Consider the following 18,717-nt stretch of genomic DNA (forward strand, 5'->3'; position numbering starts at 1 on the left):
AATTGATGGCCTAATTATTTGGATATGTCATCAATATCTGGGGTACGACACCCAGTACTCACATCGATTGTTTGTATCCAGTGTAACAGCAGCTACATCAACCGTATAATAGCCGCAGCTGGGTACTGCACATCCGCTCATTATTCAATTAAACAGGGGACAGATGTGTATTATCCGGAGGTGGACACAATTCCGTTAATGGAGCTGTGTTTAGCAATTCCGGCTGCCACTGATAATGGGAACAGATGATCGGTTGGGGTGCCGGGTGTCATACCCAAACCAATCAGAAATTGATGACCGATCCTAAGGACAGGCTATTAATGCTCAAGTCCTTTTAACTAAATTTAGCTCCCACTTGCTTTACAATTTGTGACTGGACACAACTTCCCTTAGCAATAACTGTAGTAGCGGCAGTGAATAGATCTCCATGTTTCATTCAATGTGTAAATTATATTATCTTCATGGGACATCCCCTTTAAGACCGAGAGGACTGATCAACATGTAATAATATATGACACATATGTGCATTTACATTTTTATTGTCATTGCAGAGATGTTCAGAACTCTAAGGATGACCAAGGCGAAGGCTGTTTCTGTCCTGAAGGAGATATACTGTTCAACTCTGTCACCGACGTTTGCGTTAAGAGCTGCAGTATGTATCTACATATACAAACACTGAAATGTTTGGTAAAAAATTATTGGGTAAAAAACAGTTTTTAAATAATTCACATCTAGTAGTCATAGACCACAAAGACTTGGCTAGGAGAGTAAAATATTGAAAAGTACATTATATCTCAAATGGGAAAAAGGGTAGAGCACTAACTAAATTTCCAAAATATATATTTATATACCTAACTGCAGAGTTATCAGGCGGCCAAACATAATTCTTAAAAGCCTTAAAAATGCCTGGTTATAGCTGTAATTTTGTGTTCTGAATGTTATTATATGGAGCCCACCTAAAGCCCAAACTGCACAAACTATTAAAGTATATGCTCACGATAAAAACTGAAAATAATTGTAGCATATCGCAATAAAATATTTTTGATGACAAAAAATGAATGTGATTTTTTGTTTTTCTTCCAGCTTGCGCTGGCCCTGATGGAATGCCCACAAATGTGAGTAATATATTACATTATATATTCGCTTTATAAACTTAAATGACAAGGAAACTATGTTATAGCCAAGAAAAAGAGGGGAGAAAGCAGAAAGCAAGCCCAGATGGCCTGCACAGATGGTACCCAGAATAGTCAAAAAGGAGATGAAATAAAAGGCGAGAGGGAGTCTCATCTTCTTAAATAGGCAAAATTACAAAGTGCTTGTAAAAACAACTTTTTAATTTACCATTCATACATTTTCTCCATTCGCAAGAACGGAAGGTTATTAAATGTCATAGTTTGCATTTTGTTAGATAGGTTACTGGCCACTGCTGCTTCTGTCAATGGTGGCCAGATTTCTAGGCAAGGAGTGCAGTGCTATAGAGTTTGCAAGCTCTGCTCTGAAGCTAGCTGGGTTTGGACAGCTTCGGCGTCCCTCTGCTGGCTGCAGATGAAAAGCTGCCTCTGCCTGCAGTTTGGACCAGAAGAGCAACGATGCCACTGATCCAAACTGTTAATCATCATGAGCACATTGCCTACCTAAGAAGCAGGAAGCTTGGGAGACTGGGAAGCTTTGTACTCCTGAAGAATGATAATGGAAAAACACTTTTAAGCTATAAAGTTTTGCATCACATAAAAACAATTCCTGTACTTTCATGTTCACAGCCTGGAGAGACCTGGACAAGCCAATGCAAAGAATGTACATGTGAAAAGAACTCTCTTACTGTCCAGTGTCAGCCATTGAAATGTCCTCCATTAGAAAAGTTATCCTGTGAGAAAGATGGATTTATCATCAAGGAGCGACCAAATCCCGAGCAGCCATGTTGCATGATTAATGAATGCAGTAAGCAAAATACTCTTAACATTTCTTGACAGTTGAATGATTTCTTGATATGGAGTTGGACTCAACCATCTCTCTGTCTGTAGTATGTAACGTCAGCTACTGCCTGGAGAAGGAGAGGAAGTGTCCTCTCGGATTTGAGATTGCCATCGACCTGTCAGAAGATGATTGCTGCCCATCATATAACTGCAGTAAGTGTCATAGATCACTACATAAAGTTTTTGCCAGGTTTCTATATCTCAAACTATTTTATTGGTGAAAAAAGCTCTTTGCTTTATACTGTGTATTCAAATACAAGTATTGTATATATTATTCTAATAAACATTTTGATCTTCTAAAACAGATGCAACGGAGGTCTGTGTGTACGATGACAACACGTACAAAGTAAGTGCAAAAATTGAACCTTTTAATATCTGAAATGAAAGAATAAAGTCATAGTTGGACAAAAAAAATGATTTTGCTTTTTTTTTCTTTTTATAGCCCGGATCTAATATTCCACAAGCCAAAAATGTATGCAAGGACTGTTCTTGTTCACATGAGAGAGATACAGAGACCTTACTATACAAAGTGTCATGTCAACCCATAAAATGCAAAACGGAATGTGAACCGGTCAGTACCAAGAATACAAATGTTCTTATCTATTCACAGCTTATTTTACATGGGCATCATATTTAAATGTATTTTATATTTACCAATTATTTTGCATCTTTTAGGGAATGGAACTCGTACATTCTGAAGATGATTGCTGTGGCAAATGCATACCTTATGCTTGTATAATGAATGGCAAGGACAACTCAACAATCATTTTGAAGGTATTCTAATGCCATTACTAGAAGCAATTCACTGTATTAAAATGTATTTTTGCATATAAGGAAAACTGTATAGATCCCAAAGTATTGAGCTTTCCTCATAGCCAATAGCATAACTGTACTTTGACGGCACAGGGTCACCCACACTAAACCCATTGCTATTCAAACCAACCAGAATTCCTTTGTGTTAATCCTTAAAACCTTCAGTATTAGGCTAGGTGCAGACAACTATATTTTCTTTCATCCAATAAAATCAGGTTGTTTATGCAAATCACACTCTGATCAAACTCGAATCAGAGTTTGATCAGAGTGTCAGCATAGTGGGCTACAATTCTATTGGATGAGGAGAAGATGAAGAAAACTCATTTGTCATGCAAGTGAAGTCCAATGTTTTCAGCGGACTCAATGGCTTGTATGGCCGATTGAGATCCAATATTGGATCAAACTCAGGCATACAGCGATTTTTACCTTGGATGAAGGAAAAGTTTTTGCTTGTGCCCGGCCCCATAGACTAACACTGAGCCGAGTGTGATCTGATGTTTTGTCGGATCACACTCATCAAAAATACGTTCATTGGCATAAGCCCTTATAATTTAGTAACTCATATTCAAACTAGTTTATTCTGAATAATGTTTATCATGCATTTATATAACGCATTATGAACTTTATTACCATATATGCATAATGCATATATGATATAGAAAGACATACAGAAATTCCATACAATTCATTTATAATGTTGGCATCACAGGTTATCATACTGTCCACACTTTGAACATCAAGAAACTTGTAAAACTCTCTTTGAATATCCTGCATTTGCCCCTGGCATGGTTTTCTTGTCTTATACTGATGACAGCTGAAAAGTCTATAGTTAAAGGAGTTGTCTTGGACTTTACCATTGATTAACTATCTTTATAATAGATCATCAATGTCTGATCTGTGGGGGTGCAACTCTCTGCACCCCGCCGATCACTTGCTCTGGCTCTATTGAAGGTATAGTGGCCGGGGTCGCGTTCTAAACATCCACACCCAATAGATTTGAATAGGGGTAGATGTGCAGCACAGAGACAGAGCTGTGCAGAGCCATAACTGAGCAGTTCCAGTCACCGATCGGCAGGGGCGCTGGGTGACACACCTCTATTGATCATACATTGATGAGCTATCCTAAGGATAGGTCATCAATGTTAAAGTCTCGAGCAACCTCTTTAAGTCTATAATTGGTATTATTATTATTTATTATATGTTTATTGGTATAAAAGCCTTTCAAGTTATACGTTGCAATCCTGTTATACATCTTTAAATCTATCGACTGCAAATGGCCACCAGAGCACAAAAACAATTTTCTTGAAGGATTTGTTCAAGTTAAAATATTAATGACTTATCTATGGTGATATTAGTGGGGCTCCAGTACCTCCACAAAAACATAAATGGGAAAAAAACTGCAGTACTTGGTCTACAGATCGTTTATCCATCAAGTCTCAATGTCTCAGGATCGAGCCGAAGGCCGATAAAAGTAACCAAATACCCAGTATTAGATGCTAAACAATGCATCAAGCTGTGGTTTTCCACTCTGTACACTGCCACTATCTGGCTGCTGCTTGAGCAGCTAGAATTTGAGTACTGGGGGAGTTAGCTGCTCAGTCCTCCACCGATTTCATATTGATGACATATTCCAGAGGAAAAATTTAAATATGTTAGTCCTTAGACAACCCTTTTAATTTTGAATTCTTCATTTTGTGCACACATTTGGATTTGTAACTTCTTATATCTGTACAGGTCCTTCTCAAAAAATTAGCATATAGTGTTAAATTTCATTATTTACCATAATGTAATGATTACAATTAAACTTTCATATATTATAGATTCATTATCCACCAACTGAAATTTGTCAGGTCTTTTATTGTTTTAATACTGATGATTTTGGCATACAACTCCTGATAACCCAAAAAACCTGTCTCAATAAATTAGCATATCAAGAAAAGGTTCTCTAAATGACCTATTACCCTAATCTTCTGAATCAACTAATTAACTCTAAACACATGCAAAAGATACCCGAGGCTTTTAAAAACTCCCTGCCTGGTTCATTACTCAAAACCCCCATCATGGGTAAGACTAGCGACCTGACAGATGTCAAGAAGGCCATCATTGACACCCTCAAGCAAGAGGGTAAGACCCAGAAAGAAATTTCTCAACAAATAGGCTGTTCCCAGAGTGCTGTATCAAGGCACCTCAATGGTAAGTCTGTTGGAAGGAAACAATGTGGCAGAAAACGCTGTACAACGAGAAGAGGTGACCGGACCCTGAGGAAGATTGTGGAGAAGGACCGATTCCAGACCTTGGGGAACCTGAGGAAGCAGTGGACTGAGTCTGGCGTGTGCAGGAAATGGGCTACAGGTGCCGCATTCCCCAGGTAAAGCCACTTTTGAACCATAAACAGCGGCAGAAGCGCCTGACCTGGGCTACAGAGAAGCAGCACTGGACTGTTGCTAAGTGGTCCCAAGTACTTTTTTCTGATGAAAGCAAATTTTGCATGTCATTCGGAAATCAAGGTGCCAGAGTCTGGAGGAAGACTGGGGAGAAGGAAATGCCAAAATGCCTGAAGTCCAGTGTCAAGTACCCACAGTCAGTGATGGTGTGGGGTGCCATGTCAGCTGCTGGTGTTGGTCCACTGTGTTTCATCAAGGGCAGGGTCAATGCAGCTAGCTATCAGGAGATTTTGGAGCACTTCATGCTTCCATCGGCTGAAATGCTTTATGGAGATGAAGATTTCATTTTTCAGCACGACCTGGCACCTGCTCACAGTGCCAAAACCACTGGTAAATGGTTTACTGACCATGGTATTACTGTGCTCAATTGGCCTGCCAACTCTCCAGACCTGAACCCCATAGAGAATCTGTGGGATATTGTGAAGAGAAAGTTGAGAGATGCAAGACCCAACACTCTGGATGAGCTTAAGGCTGCTATTGAAGCATCCTGGACCTCCATAACATCTCAGCAGTGTCACAAGCTGATTGCCTCCATGCCACGCCGCATTGAAGCAGTCATTTCTGCCAAAGGATTCCCGACCAAGTATTGAGTGCATAACTGAACATTATTATTTGATGGTTTTTTTGTTTGGTATTAAAAAATACTTTTATTTGATTGGTCGGGTGAAATATGCTAATTTATTGAGACAGGTTTTTTGGGTTATCAGGAGTTGTATGCCAAAATCATCAGTATTAAAACAATAAAAGACCTGACAAATTTCAGTTGGTGGATAATGAATCTATAATATATGAAAGTTTAATTGTAATCATTACATTATGGTAAATAATGAAATTTAACACTATATGCTAATTTTTTGAGAAGGACCTGTATAATATCTTATTTTACTGTGTATTTACAGCCTGGTGAGACATGGAGCTCGCCTGATACGCCATGTGAACAGATTGAGTGCCACCACATTGAAGATCAGTATGTGCCTGTTGAAATCAGAACGGTTTGTGCCATCGAACAGTGTGAACAGGTACGATCAATTTAGTATTAGAACCTCTCTAAATCACAATGCCCATGTGCAAACGAGAGGAAAGTAGCCCAACATTTTTTTTTTTATTAAAAAGGTTTGGATTTAATCACCAAAGCTTCAGAGACTTGCTGAAGTTTGGGGAATAAATCATAGCCCAACCTTGAATTTCAGTGGGCTGCTCTTCTTTCCCTTACATTAATTATTTGGGAATCTGAGACAACTCTTGGAAGTTCTGCACCCACCTAGGTAGGACAAGCTTGTAGTACTTGTCCCTCCTCACTTTCTTTGCAGGATCCCTGACCTATAGACTTTAGAAACTAAGCAAATATCTTGCTCTCCAGGGCTACGCATACAAGACAGTTGCAGACGAATGTTGTGGAAAATGTGTAAAAGACGCCTGTGTGATCCATCTGAGTGACAACACAACCAGAATTATGAAGGTATAGTCAAAAATAATAACAATATATGATTGGTTTTGCTCAAGTCATGTTTTAATTGTATGTAAGGATAAAAATGAAACTTAAAATTCTATTTTGCTCCTGAAACCTTAATTATGCTTTCTCCTGTGCTCATTATCTACTATGAAAAAATGCATTTTGTGTAGCCTTCAAAAAAAAGTCATGAGTTCCTTTTTAACTACTGTATTCTACTTAAATACACTAGACATATTGACCTTAGTCACCGTTTTCAAGTATGTTCTAAATTAATCATGATATTATTTAACTAATTTTCAGCCTGAAGAAAAGTATGTTCCACCAGAAGACAAGTGCTCCACGTACACCTGTTCCAGCACCTATAATGTTGAGAAGACAACCATTTCGTGCCCACTTCTCGATCCTTCCAACTGTATCGAGGTTTGTTCACCTACATAGTCATATTTTATTACGTAATTGAAACTAATTTTGATTGAAAAGGAAGTATGAAGTATGAACTAGAAAGAAAACATTTGTTCCCTGATTTATCAGCTTAGAGATTTTTTAATTACTACTCTTTTTTGTCTTATTATTTTGCATCTTTTAGGGAACAGAACTCGTACATTTTGAAGATGATTGCTGTGGCAAATGTATACCTTATGCTTGTGTAATGAACGGCAAAGACAACTCAACAATCATTTTGAAGGTATTCTAATGCCATTACAAGAAGCAATTCACTGCATTAAGATATATTTTTGCATATAAAGAAAACTGTATAGATCCCTAAGTATTGAGCTTCCCTTGCAGTAAATAGCATAACTGTTCTTTGACGGCACTTTGACGGCACAAGGTCACCCACATTAAACCCATTTCTACCCAAACCAACCAGGATTCCTTGGTGTTAACCCTGAAAACCTTCAGTATTGGGCTAGGTGCAGATAACTGTATTTTCTCTCACCCAATAAAATCGGGTCATTTATGCAAACCCCTGATCAAATTCAAATCAGAGTTTGATCTGAGTGTTAGCATAGTGGAATCCAATTCTCTTGGATGAGGATAAGATGGAGAAACAAAATCAGAAAATCAGCATTTTCTCCATTCTATCACTCTGTGGAAATCAGATTGCACTCATTTGTCATGCAAGTGAAGTCTGATGCTTTCAACGGACTCAATGGTTTGTATGGCCGAGTATGATCCAATATTGGATCAAACTTAGGCATGCAGAGATTTTTTCCTTGGGTAGGCTTGTTTGTAGGAAAAGTTTTTGCTTGTGCATTGCCCCATAGACTAACACTGAGCCAAGTGCGATCTGATGTTTTATTGGATCACACTCGGATCAAAAAAAGTTTGTTGGCACAAGCCCTTATAATTTAGCAACTCAGAGCCAAACTAGTTTACTCTGGATAATGTTTATCATGTATTTATGTAATGCATTATGAACATTATTATCATATATGCATAATGCAATAAATGATATAGAAAGACATACAGAAATTCTATACAATTCATATAGAAGGTTGGCATCAGGGGTTATCATACTGTGTACACATCGTACTGCAAGACACTTGCAAACTTGCTTTATATATCCTGCATTTGCCCCTGGCATGGTTTCCATGTCTTATACTGATGAGAGCTGAAAAGTCTCTAGTTAAAGGAGTTGTCTTGGACTTTAACATTGATTAACTATCCTTATAATAGATCATCAATGTCTGATCTGTGGGAACTACCCAGATACGAGATAAACAACTCTATTGAAAGTTGTCATGATCCAATGGTAGTTTCGGACTGACGTGTCAGGGGTTAATTATTTGTGGCCTCTTTCTGGTTCTAGGAGGGCTTTTTATAGCCTTGGTTAGCTCCAGTCCTTGTCAGTTATACTCCTTCCCTCGGCTGAGTGAAGTTGACCCTGGTGCTTTATGTGTTTGTGCCCTGTGCCTGCTCTGCTTGAATATTTCCTGTTGCTTATCCGGTCTGTCCCCCACTTTGCTATTGCCTGTTGATTCTGTTCTTCATTGTTCGGTTCGATTGTTAATCGACTCCGGCTTGACAACTAACTACGTTTTTGTCTCACTCCTTTTGTCCTGCGCTGTCCTCCTGTTACTGACTTTGGCTTGTCTGACTCCGCTCCCAGCGTTGCCGGCTCTTATTTTCAGCCTTGCACCCCCCAGTACTCTCGGGTGCTAGATCTTGTCTTTAGGACCTTACCGCTCTGGTCACGTGACCCACCAGATCCTTGTCTGTGTCTCTTTACACCGCCGCTTCAGCCTATTACTCTCTTCATTCCTCCCCCTCTGGAGTGTGCGCATGATAAGCACAGTCTTCTTCGGTACAGTCCTCTCCATCTCTAGTGTGTATGCACTGCACACACTGCCTGTTTCCTCACTAAGGTATAGTAGAAGTGTTTGCGTACTACACATCAACACCCAATAGATTTGAATAGGGGCGGATGTGCAGTACATACAGTAGACAGAGCTGTGCAGATCCATAACTGAGCAGTTCCGGCCACCGCTGGAACAGCTGATTGGCAGGGACGCTGGGTGACACACCTCTATTGATCATATATTGATGAGCTATCCTAAGGAGATGTCATCAATGTTAAAGTCCCGAGCAACCTCGTTAAGTCTATAATTGGTATAAAAGCCTTTTAACTTATACATTGCAATTCTGCTATACATCTTTAAATCTATTGACTGCAGATGGCCACCAGAGCACAAAAAAAAAATGATCTTGAAGGATTTGTTCAAGTTAAAATATTAATGACTTATCAATGATACAAGTCTAGTTCAGCTCCAGTACCCACACAATCACTTAAATGGGAAATAAACTGAAGTATTTGGTCTACAGATCGTTTATACATCAAGTCTCAATGTCTAGGGATCGAGCCGAAGACCGATAAAAAGAAACAAAAACTCGGCATTAGACACGAAACAATGCATCAAGCTGTGGTTTTCCACTCTGTACACTGCCACTATCTAGCTGCTGCTTGAGCAGATAGAATTTGAGTTCTGGGGGAGTCAGCTGCTCAGTCCTCCACCGATTTCATACTGATGACATATTCCAGAGGAAAAATATAACTATATTAGTATTAGACAACCCTTTTAATTTTGAATTCTCCATTTTGTGCACACATTTGGATTTGTAAATTCTTACATCTGTATAATATCTAATTTTACTGTGTATTTACAGCCTGGCGAGACATGGAGCTCCCCTGATACGCCATGTGAAAAGAATGAGTGCCACCACATTGAAGATCAGTATGTGCCTGTTGAAATCAGAACAGTTTGTGCCATCGAACAGTGTGAACAGGTACGATCAATTTAGTATTAGAACCTCTCTAAATCACAATGCCCATGTGCAAACAAGAGAAGAAAGTAGCACGACAATTTTTTTTTTTTTAAAAAAGGTTGGTTTAATCACCAAAGCTTCAGAGACTTGCTAAAGTTTGGGGAATAAATCATAACCCAACTTTGAATTTCAGTGGGCTGCTGTTCTTTCTCTTGTATGAATTATTTGGGAATGTGAGTCAACCCTTGGAAGTTCTGCACCCACCTAGGTAGAACAAGCTTGTAGTATTAGTCCCTCCTCACTTTCTTTGCAGGAACCCAGAATTTATAGACATTAAAAACTAAGGAAATATCTTGTTCCCCAGGGCTACGCATACAAGACAGTTCCAGGCGAATGTTGTGGAAAATGCGTAAAGGTCGCCTGTGTGATCCATCTGAGTGACAACACAACCAGAATTATGAAGGTATAGTCACAAAATAATAACAATATATGATTTATTTTGCTCAAGTCATGTTTTAATTGTATGTAAATATAAAAATGAAACTTAAAAATTCTATTCTGCTCCTGAAACTTTGATTATGCTTTCTCCTGTGCTTATTACTATGAAAAATGCATTTTGTGTGACCTTCCAAAAATAATAAGCTTTTTTCAGCTACTGTATTCTACTTAAATACACTAGACATATTGACATTAGTCGCCGTTTTCTATAATTTTGTGCACAATTCTAAGGATGTTCTAAATTAATCATGATATTATTTAACTAATTTTCAGCCTGAAGAAAAATATGTTCCACCAGAAGACAAGTGCTCCACCTACACCTGTTCCAGCACCTACGATGTTGAGAAGACAACCATTTCATGCACATCTCTAGATCAATCCAAGTGTACCGAGGTTTGTTCACCTACATAGTCATATTTTATTATGTAATTGAAATTAATTTTGATTAAAAAGGAAGTATGGAGTATGCACTAGAAAAAACATTTATTCCCTGATTCATCATCTGCAAGGTTTTTTTATTCACTTCTCTTTTTTGTCTTATTACTTATTATTTTGCATCTTTTAGGGAACAGAACTCGTACATTCTGAAGATGATTGCTGTGACAAATGTGTACCTTATGCTTGTATAATGAACGGCAAAGACAACTCAACAATCATTTTAAAGGTATTCTAATGCCATTACTAGAAGCTATTCACTGAGTTAAGATTTATTTCTGCATATAAAGAAAACTGTATAGATCCCTAAGTATTGAGCTTCTCGCATAGTAAATAGCATAATTGTACTTTGACAACACAGGGTCACCCACATTAAACCAATTCCTATCCAAACCAACCAGGATTCCTCGGTGTTTACCCTTAAAACCTTCAGTAGTAGGCTAGGTGCAGACAACTGTATTTTCTCTCATTCCAAAAAATTGGGTCAGTTAAGCAAATCACAATCTGCTCAAACTCGAACCAGAGTTTGATCAAAGTGTCAGCAAAGTGGGATCCAATTCTCTTGGATGAGGAGAAGATGGAGAAGAAAAAAATCTGCATTTTCTCCATTCTGTCACTCTGTGGAAATCGGACTGCACTCATTTGTGATGCGAGTGAAGTCCGATGTTTTCAGCCGATTCAATGGCTTGTATGGCCAATGTGTGATCCAATATTGGATCAAACTCAGGCATGCAGCGATTTTTTCCTTGGGTAGGCTTGGTTGGAGGAAGAGTTTTTGCTTGTGCCCGGCCCCATAGACTAACACTGAGCCGAGTGCGATCTGATGTTTTGTTGGATCACACTCGGATCAAAAATAAGTTAGTTGGCACGAGCACTTAGAATTTAGTAACTCATAGTCAAACCAGTTTATTCTGGATAATGTTTATCATGCATTTATATAATGCATGATGAACATTATTATCATATATGCATAATGCATATATGATATACAAAGACATACAAAATTCCAGACAATTCATGCAGAAAGTTGTCATCAGAGGTTATCATACTGTCTACACATTGGACAACAAAACACTTGTAAAACTCTCTTTAAATATCCTGCATTTGCCCCTGGCATAGTTTTCATGTCATACTGATGAGAGCTGAAAAGTCTAAAGTTAAAGGAGTTGTCTTGAACTTTAACATTGATTAACTATCGTTACAATAGATCATCAATGTCTGATCTGTGGATGTGCAACTCTCTGCACCCCTCCGATCATTGGCTCTCTGTGACCGTGGCAGCCGAAACTGCCCAGATACAAGATAAACAACTCTATTGAAGGTATTTTGGCAGTGGTCGCGTATTACACATCCACACCCAATAGATTTGAATAGGGGGTGGATGTGCAGTACATACAGTAGATAGAGCTGTGCAGATCCATAACAGAGCAGTTCCGGGTCACCGCTGGAACAGCTTATCGGCAGGGGAGCTGGGTGACACATTCCATTGATCGTACATTGATGACCTATCCTAAGGATAGGCCATCAATGTTAAAGTACCGAGCAACCTCTTTAAATCTATATCTGGTATAAAAGCCTGTCAACGTACACGTTGAAATTCTGCTATACATCTTTAAATCTATTGACTGCAGATGGCCACTGGAGCACAAAAAACAATTATCTTGAAGGAATTATTTAAGTTAACATATTATAGACTTATCTATGGTATGAGATTAGTGGAACTCCAGTACCCCCACAATCAATTAAATGGGAAATAAACTGCAGTACTTGGTCTACAGATCATTTATCCATCAAGTCTCAATGTCTCGTGATCAAGCTGAAAGCCGACAAAAAAATGCAAAAAACTTGGTATTATATGCTAAAGAATGCATCAAACTGTGGTTTTCAACTCTGTACACTGCCAAAAACTCAGTATTAGACACTAAACAATGCATCAAGCTGTGGTTTTCCATGCTGTACACTGCAACTATCTGCCTGCTGCTTGAGCAGCTAGAATTTGAGTGCTCGGGGAGTCAGCTGCTCTGTCCGCCACCAATTTCATATAATGACATATTCCAGAGGAAACATATAACTATATTAGTCCTAGACAACCCTTTTAATTTTGAATTCTCCATTTTGTGCACACATTTGGATTTGTAAATTCTTATATATGTATAGTATCTAATATTACTGTGTATTTACAGCCTGGCGAGACATGGAGCTCCCCCGATAAGCCATGTGAAAAGAATGAGTGCCACCACATTGAAGATCAGTATGTGCCTGTTGCAGTCAGAACAGTTTGTGCCATCGAACAGTGTGAACAGGTACGATCAATTTAGTATTAGAACCTCTCTAAATCACAATGCCCATGTGCAAACAAGAGACCAAAGTAGCACGACAATTTTTTTTTAAGGGTTGGGATTTAATCACCAAAGCTTCAGAGACTTGCTAAAGTTTGGGGAATAACTCATAACATAATTTCAGTGGGCTGCTCTTCTTTACCTTACATTAATTATTTGGGAATCTGAGACAAATCTTGGTAGTTCTGCACCTACATAGGTAGGACAAGCTTGTAGTACTTGTCCCTTATCGCTTTCTTTGCAGGAACCCTCCCGACCTATAGACTTTAGAAACTAAGCAAATATCTTGTTCCCCAGGGCTACGCATACAAGACAGTTCCAGGCGAATGTTGTGGAAAATGTGTAAAGGATGCTTGTGTGATCCATCTGAGTGACAACACAACCAGAATTATGAAGGTATAGTCAAAAAATAATAACAATATATGATTTGTTTTGCTCAAAGCATGTTTTAATTGTATGTAAAGATAAAATGAAACTTAAAATTCTATTTTGCTCCTGAAACCTTAATTTTGCTTTTTCCTGCACTCATTATCTATTATGAAAAATGCATTTTGTGTGACCTTCCCGATAAAAGTCATAAGCTCCTTTTTAGCTACTGTATTCTACTTAAATACACTAGACATATTGACATTAGTGACCATTTTCTATAATTTTGGGCACAATTGTAAGAATGTTCTAAATTAATCATGATATTATTTAACTAATTTTCAGCCTGAAGAAAAGTATGTTCCACCAGAAGATAAGTGCTCCACCTACACCTGTTCCAGCACCTACGATGTTGAGAAGAAAAGCATTTCGTGCACACCTCTCGATCGATCAAAGTGCATCGAGGTTTGTTCACCTACATAGTCATACTTTATTATGTAATTGAAAATAATTTTGATTAAAAAGGAAGTGTGGAGTATGCACTAGAAAAATAACATTTATTCCCTCATTCATCATCTCCGAAGTTTTTTTACTCACTTCTCTTTTTTGTCTTGTAATATTCACTGACGTTTATTGCGCCAAGTTCTTAAAAATGTTCATGAAAGTGGGTTCATGAAATTAGCGCAAAGTCAAAAAAAGTCATCTTTCCTTTAACTTTGAGCATAAAAAGTTGCATCTTTTTCAAAATGTCACAAAAGATGCAGCTTTTGAGAAAAAGAGTAAAACTACTCCTAAGAGCGACTGAACTACAGTTGCCCCAAACATTATGACTTTTTAAAAAATCGCAAATGATGAATCAGTCAAAAACATGTATAATCAGAATCACTAAACTTCACCCTCAAAGCGGAAAGCAAAAATAAATAAACAGAACAGCACCTATGAGCTAGAATTTTAAAAAAGACACAAATAGAATAATGAATTGGGTGCAAACAAAAAAAAGGCACAAAACACAAACAGTCATAAAAGCAATGATGAATTGTAGCCTTAATGTTCTTGTCGCTTCATTTAACTTCTCACTATAACCTGATGTGTATGTTCATATATGACATCTATCATGCATTTTCCAGCAGTTTTTTTTCCCAGGCCATGCTCTATCTCTAATTTACAGTTGTCTTAGAGCTAGTAGGTAGAGACTAGTTAGAACTACATCTTCTATAGACAATTCCCATACATTCTTGCAGAAGCAGCTGCAACTTGAAGGACATTATACAGAAGTGTAATTATGAATCTAGAAAACTACTAGAAAACTGCAGCATGACCTGTCTGTGTCTCTGCCTCTCTCAATCTGCTACTCCTTCACCCTCCTTACTAAATTGCCTTCAATAGACAGCTGTAATCTGATTCTTCAGTAAGTGACCTGCAGCAATTTGAAGCAGGACATATTTTAGCAGTTTTTCAGAATGAGTAGTCAATTAAGCAACTAGAAGGAAGAATAAGTCGCTCATAAAGCAGATTTCTCTGACAACATATCTTGCAACATCTCCTCTATTTGCTTGTACTATTGATTTATGCCAAGTGTGTTGAAACAATAGTGCCCATTTAAGTGAAATGATTTCTTTTAATATCATATTTTATTGCTTCTTAGGGTTCAATAAAAATAAGTCACTACTCATCTTCCAGCTTCATTGTTTTAAAAATCTAAAAACTGTTTTCTGATTAAATTCTCAATTTATCTTTATAGTCGTTATCGTTAACACTCTTTTTTCCAATACAGAGCACGGAAAACCCATAGATAGACACAGAAATATATGAGAAAATGTTATTCTTTATCCAAAAAAACATCACCTGCTCCCTTTATTAACAATATAGGGATCCAGATAATTAGCATTTTCCTTGGTGTCTGTATTGGGATTTGTAACTCTGTATTGAAAATCAGAGCGTCAACAGAAAAGGAAATTTAGTAAGTTATTAAACAGCAAATAATGTTGGCCTGAGATGTTAAAAGGTGCATGTTCATTTTAGTTTTTTTTTCTTTTTTTATGAAAAATGAATTAATATTCATTTTGATCTATGTGTTTGTCGTGCAGGGTACTATCAAATCTGATGGCTGCTGTGAGTCTTGCAAATGTAAGTAATTTCTTATCAGCCCTACAAGTCTTTAATTATCAGTAGTGATGAGCGAGTGTACTCGTTGCACGGGTCTTCCCGAGCACGCTCGGGTGGTCTCCGAGTATTTATGACTGCTCGGAGATTTAGTTTCCCTTGCACACAGCTGCATGATTTATGGCTGCTAGCCAGCCTGAGTACATGTGGGGGTTGCCTGGTTGCTAGGGAATCCCCACATGTAATCAAGCTGTGTAGTAAACGCAAATGATCCAGCTGCGGCAAGGAAAACTAAATCTCCGAGCAGTCATAAATACTCGGAGATCACCCGAGCAACGAGTATACTTGCTCATCACTAATTATCAGTTATGTTCCAGTAGTGTATTTGTGCTGAATAAGCATTATATAGCTTAAAGCTCTATAGTCAATAGCATAAGGGTGACAAAAATGACCTTTCAAAAAGAGAACAAGCCCTCCCCTGAGGTACTTCACAGCTTTATTTGTACACTTAGAATTTTGCACAAATGAGGCACAAACACATAAATTACTGCAACATTATTTAGAGCACTTTTTTCTTGCAATAATGATCACTGCAAAAAGCATAACAATAGGAATCACTGATACTTGCTGATTTATAAAGCAGTTATACCAATGCTTTCAAAGCTGAATACACCTGTAATACTTACATGTGAGTAATCGTATTCACATTCCTATTAAAGCTGCCCTATCTGGATGTGGGGTTCATAAAAAATCCGAGCGTATCAAGACCAGATTTTGTGAATCAGACCAGGTTGTGGAGCTGTCCTCCTGTGGTGGAGCCTGCATGACATCTTCTATGTAAGTTGAAAGTGTTGTTAATCCTTCACATCTATAACTTTGTAAGCCAATAGCTTGACAAGGAGACATACAGTATCAGTGTGCAAGGAGACATGCAGTATCTTTGTACAAGGAGACGTATCTATGTGCAAGGAGACATGTCTGTGTGCAAGGAGACATGTCTGTGTGCAAGGAGATATATCTATGTGCAAGGAGAGATAAAGTATTTATGTGCAAAGAGAGTTACAGTATGTGCAAGGAGACATATATATATATATATATATATATATATATATATATATATATGCAAGGTGACATATTTATGTGCAAGGAGAGATACAGTATTTAGCTGCAAGGAGAGTTACAGTATTTATGTGCAAGGAGACATATCAACATGCAAAGAGACATATTTATGTGCAAGGAGAGATAGAGTATTTATCTGCAAGGAGAGTTACAGTATTTATGTACAAGGAGACATATCTACTATATGTGCAAGGAGACATAGCTGTGTGTAAGGAGACATACAGTATCTGTGCGTAAGGAGACATATCTATGTGCAAGGAGACATCTATGTGCAAGTTGACATATCTATGCACAAGGAGAGATACAAAATTTATGTACAAGGAGACATTTATGTGCAAGGAAACATACTGTACAGTATCTATATGCAATGTCACGTACAGTGTCTATGTACAAGGAAAATATATATGGATGTCCTTAGATTTACTCTACAAAGTTGTCTACAAGTGATGTTTGAAAATATCTTCAATTTTCTTATATGCAGAACTTCCTGAGTTACCATAGATCAGATCATAACTTTGACCTGGACAATCCTGTTAGCATTTCTAAAATGTATCCTCTTTGCACAGATACTCTGCTGAGGCCAACCTGATGGAGCACAAGTGCAGCTGTTGTCAGGAAGTGAAGACCAGCAAACGGGAAGTAAACCTGAAATGTCTGGACGGAACCAGCACTGTCTATACCTACATATATGCAGAGGAGTGCGGCTGTACCCACACTGAATGCCAAAGTGATGTCCAGACCTCCAGCGCACAGCAACATCAACAGGTCAAGAGTAAAGAGGACCTCCACCAGGACCTCCAGAGTCATCAAATCAACTAAATGACAGTATCAATCTAGCTAAATGAATTACACTGAATCAGAACTTTAATAAGAACTCTGACTGAATATTGTATGTGACATCTGAATACTCTGGAAAACTAAACTCTATCAATGGGCTTCTAATGACAAGCTTTGCTTTTTGACTGCCAAGATTTCTTCATCAAAGCCTCCAACCTCTACTTACCTTTTTGTATCACAGGGCTTTAGTCAAATGAGCTAATTCTTGAGATTAAATAGTTTAAACCTGTAATTTTGCATAATTACATTATGTAAAACCTATTACCCATACATTGGAATTGAACTCAATTACACAGGTTATCATATTTTAACTCCTTTATAGTCATTGTAATAAACATTAACGCAGATACTCCCATACTACATTTAGATTACTTTTAATCTAGGGGACACAATATACGGTATTTTGTATAGATGTGTCTCTGAAAAAGATACTAACAGAAGGTTCATCTTCAGGTCCATATAAGCATTTCATGATATGAAGGCAAATCTACTGCTGCTCTATGTCATCCTGTTTACAGAATAGCTAAATTAGTAAAGTTAGTTAATTTATCTGCAATTAGCTAGTAGTAAAATAAATAGGACTGCTCTATTGTTTTACTTTTATTGAATGTTTTGATGCATGGATGTCAGATTCTTGTTTTTTTTTATTTCTAAAGCTAAGATCTTTTATCTATTTATTGTATCTGGTTGGAGATTTCTCAAATGTATATGTTTTATTATTTTGCCATTGATACTAGAGAATTATGAGTTATTGTATTTCCAGAGGATGAAATATGATTTAAATTAAAAATCTTTTAAGCATTTTATAAAGTTTCTGAGCTTGGTTTTATGGTCAGTTCAAGTGCATAAAGTAAAAACAGCAAAAAAAGGTACAATGGATATTAGTGTTTGAATGTTTAATGCATTTGCACTATCTATGCTATCAAAATACTGCACATAGACCCCTTAGGCTATGTGTCCACGTTCAGGATTGCATCAGGATTTGGTCAGGATTTTCCATCAGTATTTGTAAGCCAAAACCAGGAGTGGAACAATTAGAGGAAAAGTATAATAGAAACATATGCACCACTTAA

General features: G+C 37.7%; 1 protein-coding gene across 1 annotated transcript in view; it reads left to right on the forward strand.

The window, feature by feature from the left end:
• Positions 1–18,443, forward strand: part of LOC143803849 (mucin-5AC-like) — a 47,620-nt gene extending 29,177 nt beyond the window's left edge. The window contains exons 42-62 of the mRNA XM_077281613.1: positions 552–652; positions 1,084–1,115; positions 1,761–1,938; positions 2,022–2,126; positions 2,279–2,319; positions 2,416–2,544; positions 2,649–2,747; positions 6,130–6,249; positions 6,591–6,689; positions 6,984–7,103; positions 7,270–7,368; positions 9,849–9,968; positions 10,312–10,410; positions 10,719–10,838; positions 11,011–11,109; positions 13,064–13,183; positions 13,517–13,615; positions 13,931–14,050; positions 15,673–15,712; positions 16,408–16,525; positions 17,374–18,443. Of these exons, the coding sequence (XP_077137728.1) occupies positions 552–652; positions 1,084–1,115; positions 1,761–1,938; positions 2,022–2,126; positions 2,279–2,319; positions 2,416–2,544; positions 2,649–2,747; positions 6,130–6,249; positions 6,591–6,689; positions 6,984–7,103; positions 7,270–7,368; positions 9,849–9,968; positions 10,312–10,410; positions 10,719–10,838; positions 11,011–11,109; positions 13,064–13,183; positions 13,517–13,615; positions 13,931–14,050; positions 15,673–15,712; positions 16,408–16,525; positions 17,374–17,626 (2,311 nt within the window). The 3' untranslated portion in view covers positions 17,627–18,443. The remainder of the gene's footprint in view (positions 1–551; positions 653–1,083; positions 1,116–1,760; positions 1,939–2,021; positions 2,127–2,278; positions 2,320–2,415; positions 2,545–2,648; positions 2,748–6,129; positions 6,250–6,590; positions 6,690–6,983; positions 7,104–7,269; positions 7,369–9,848; positions 9,969–10,311; positions 10,411–10,718; positions 10,839–11,010; positions 11,110–13,063; positions 13,184–13,516; positions 13,616–13,930; positions 14,051–15,672; positions 15,713–16,407; positions 16,526–17,373) is intronic.
• The last annotated feature ends 274 nt before the right edge of the window (positions 18,444–18,717 follow it).

This window comes from Ranitomeya variabilis, chromosome 2 (assembly GCF_051348905.1).
Source record: "Ranitomeya variabilis isolate aRanVar5 chromosome 2, aRanVar5.hap1, whole genome shotgun sequence".
NCBI classification, from domain to species: domain Eukaryota; kingdom Metazoa; phylum Chordata; class Amphibia; order Anura; family Dendrobatidae; genus Ranitomeya; species Ranitomeya variabilis.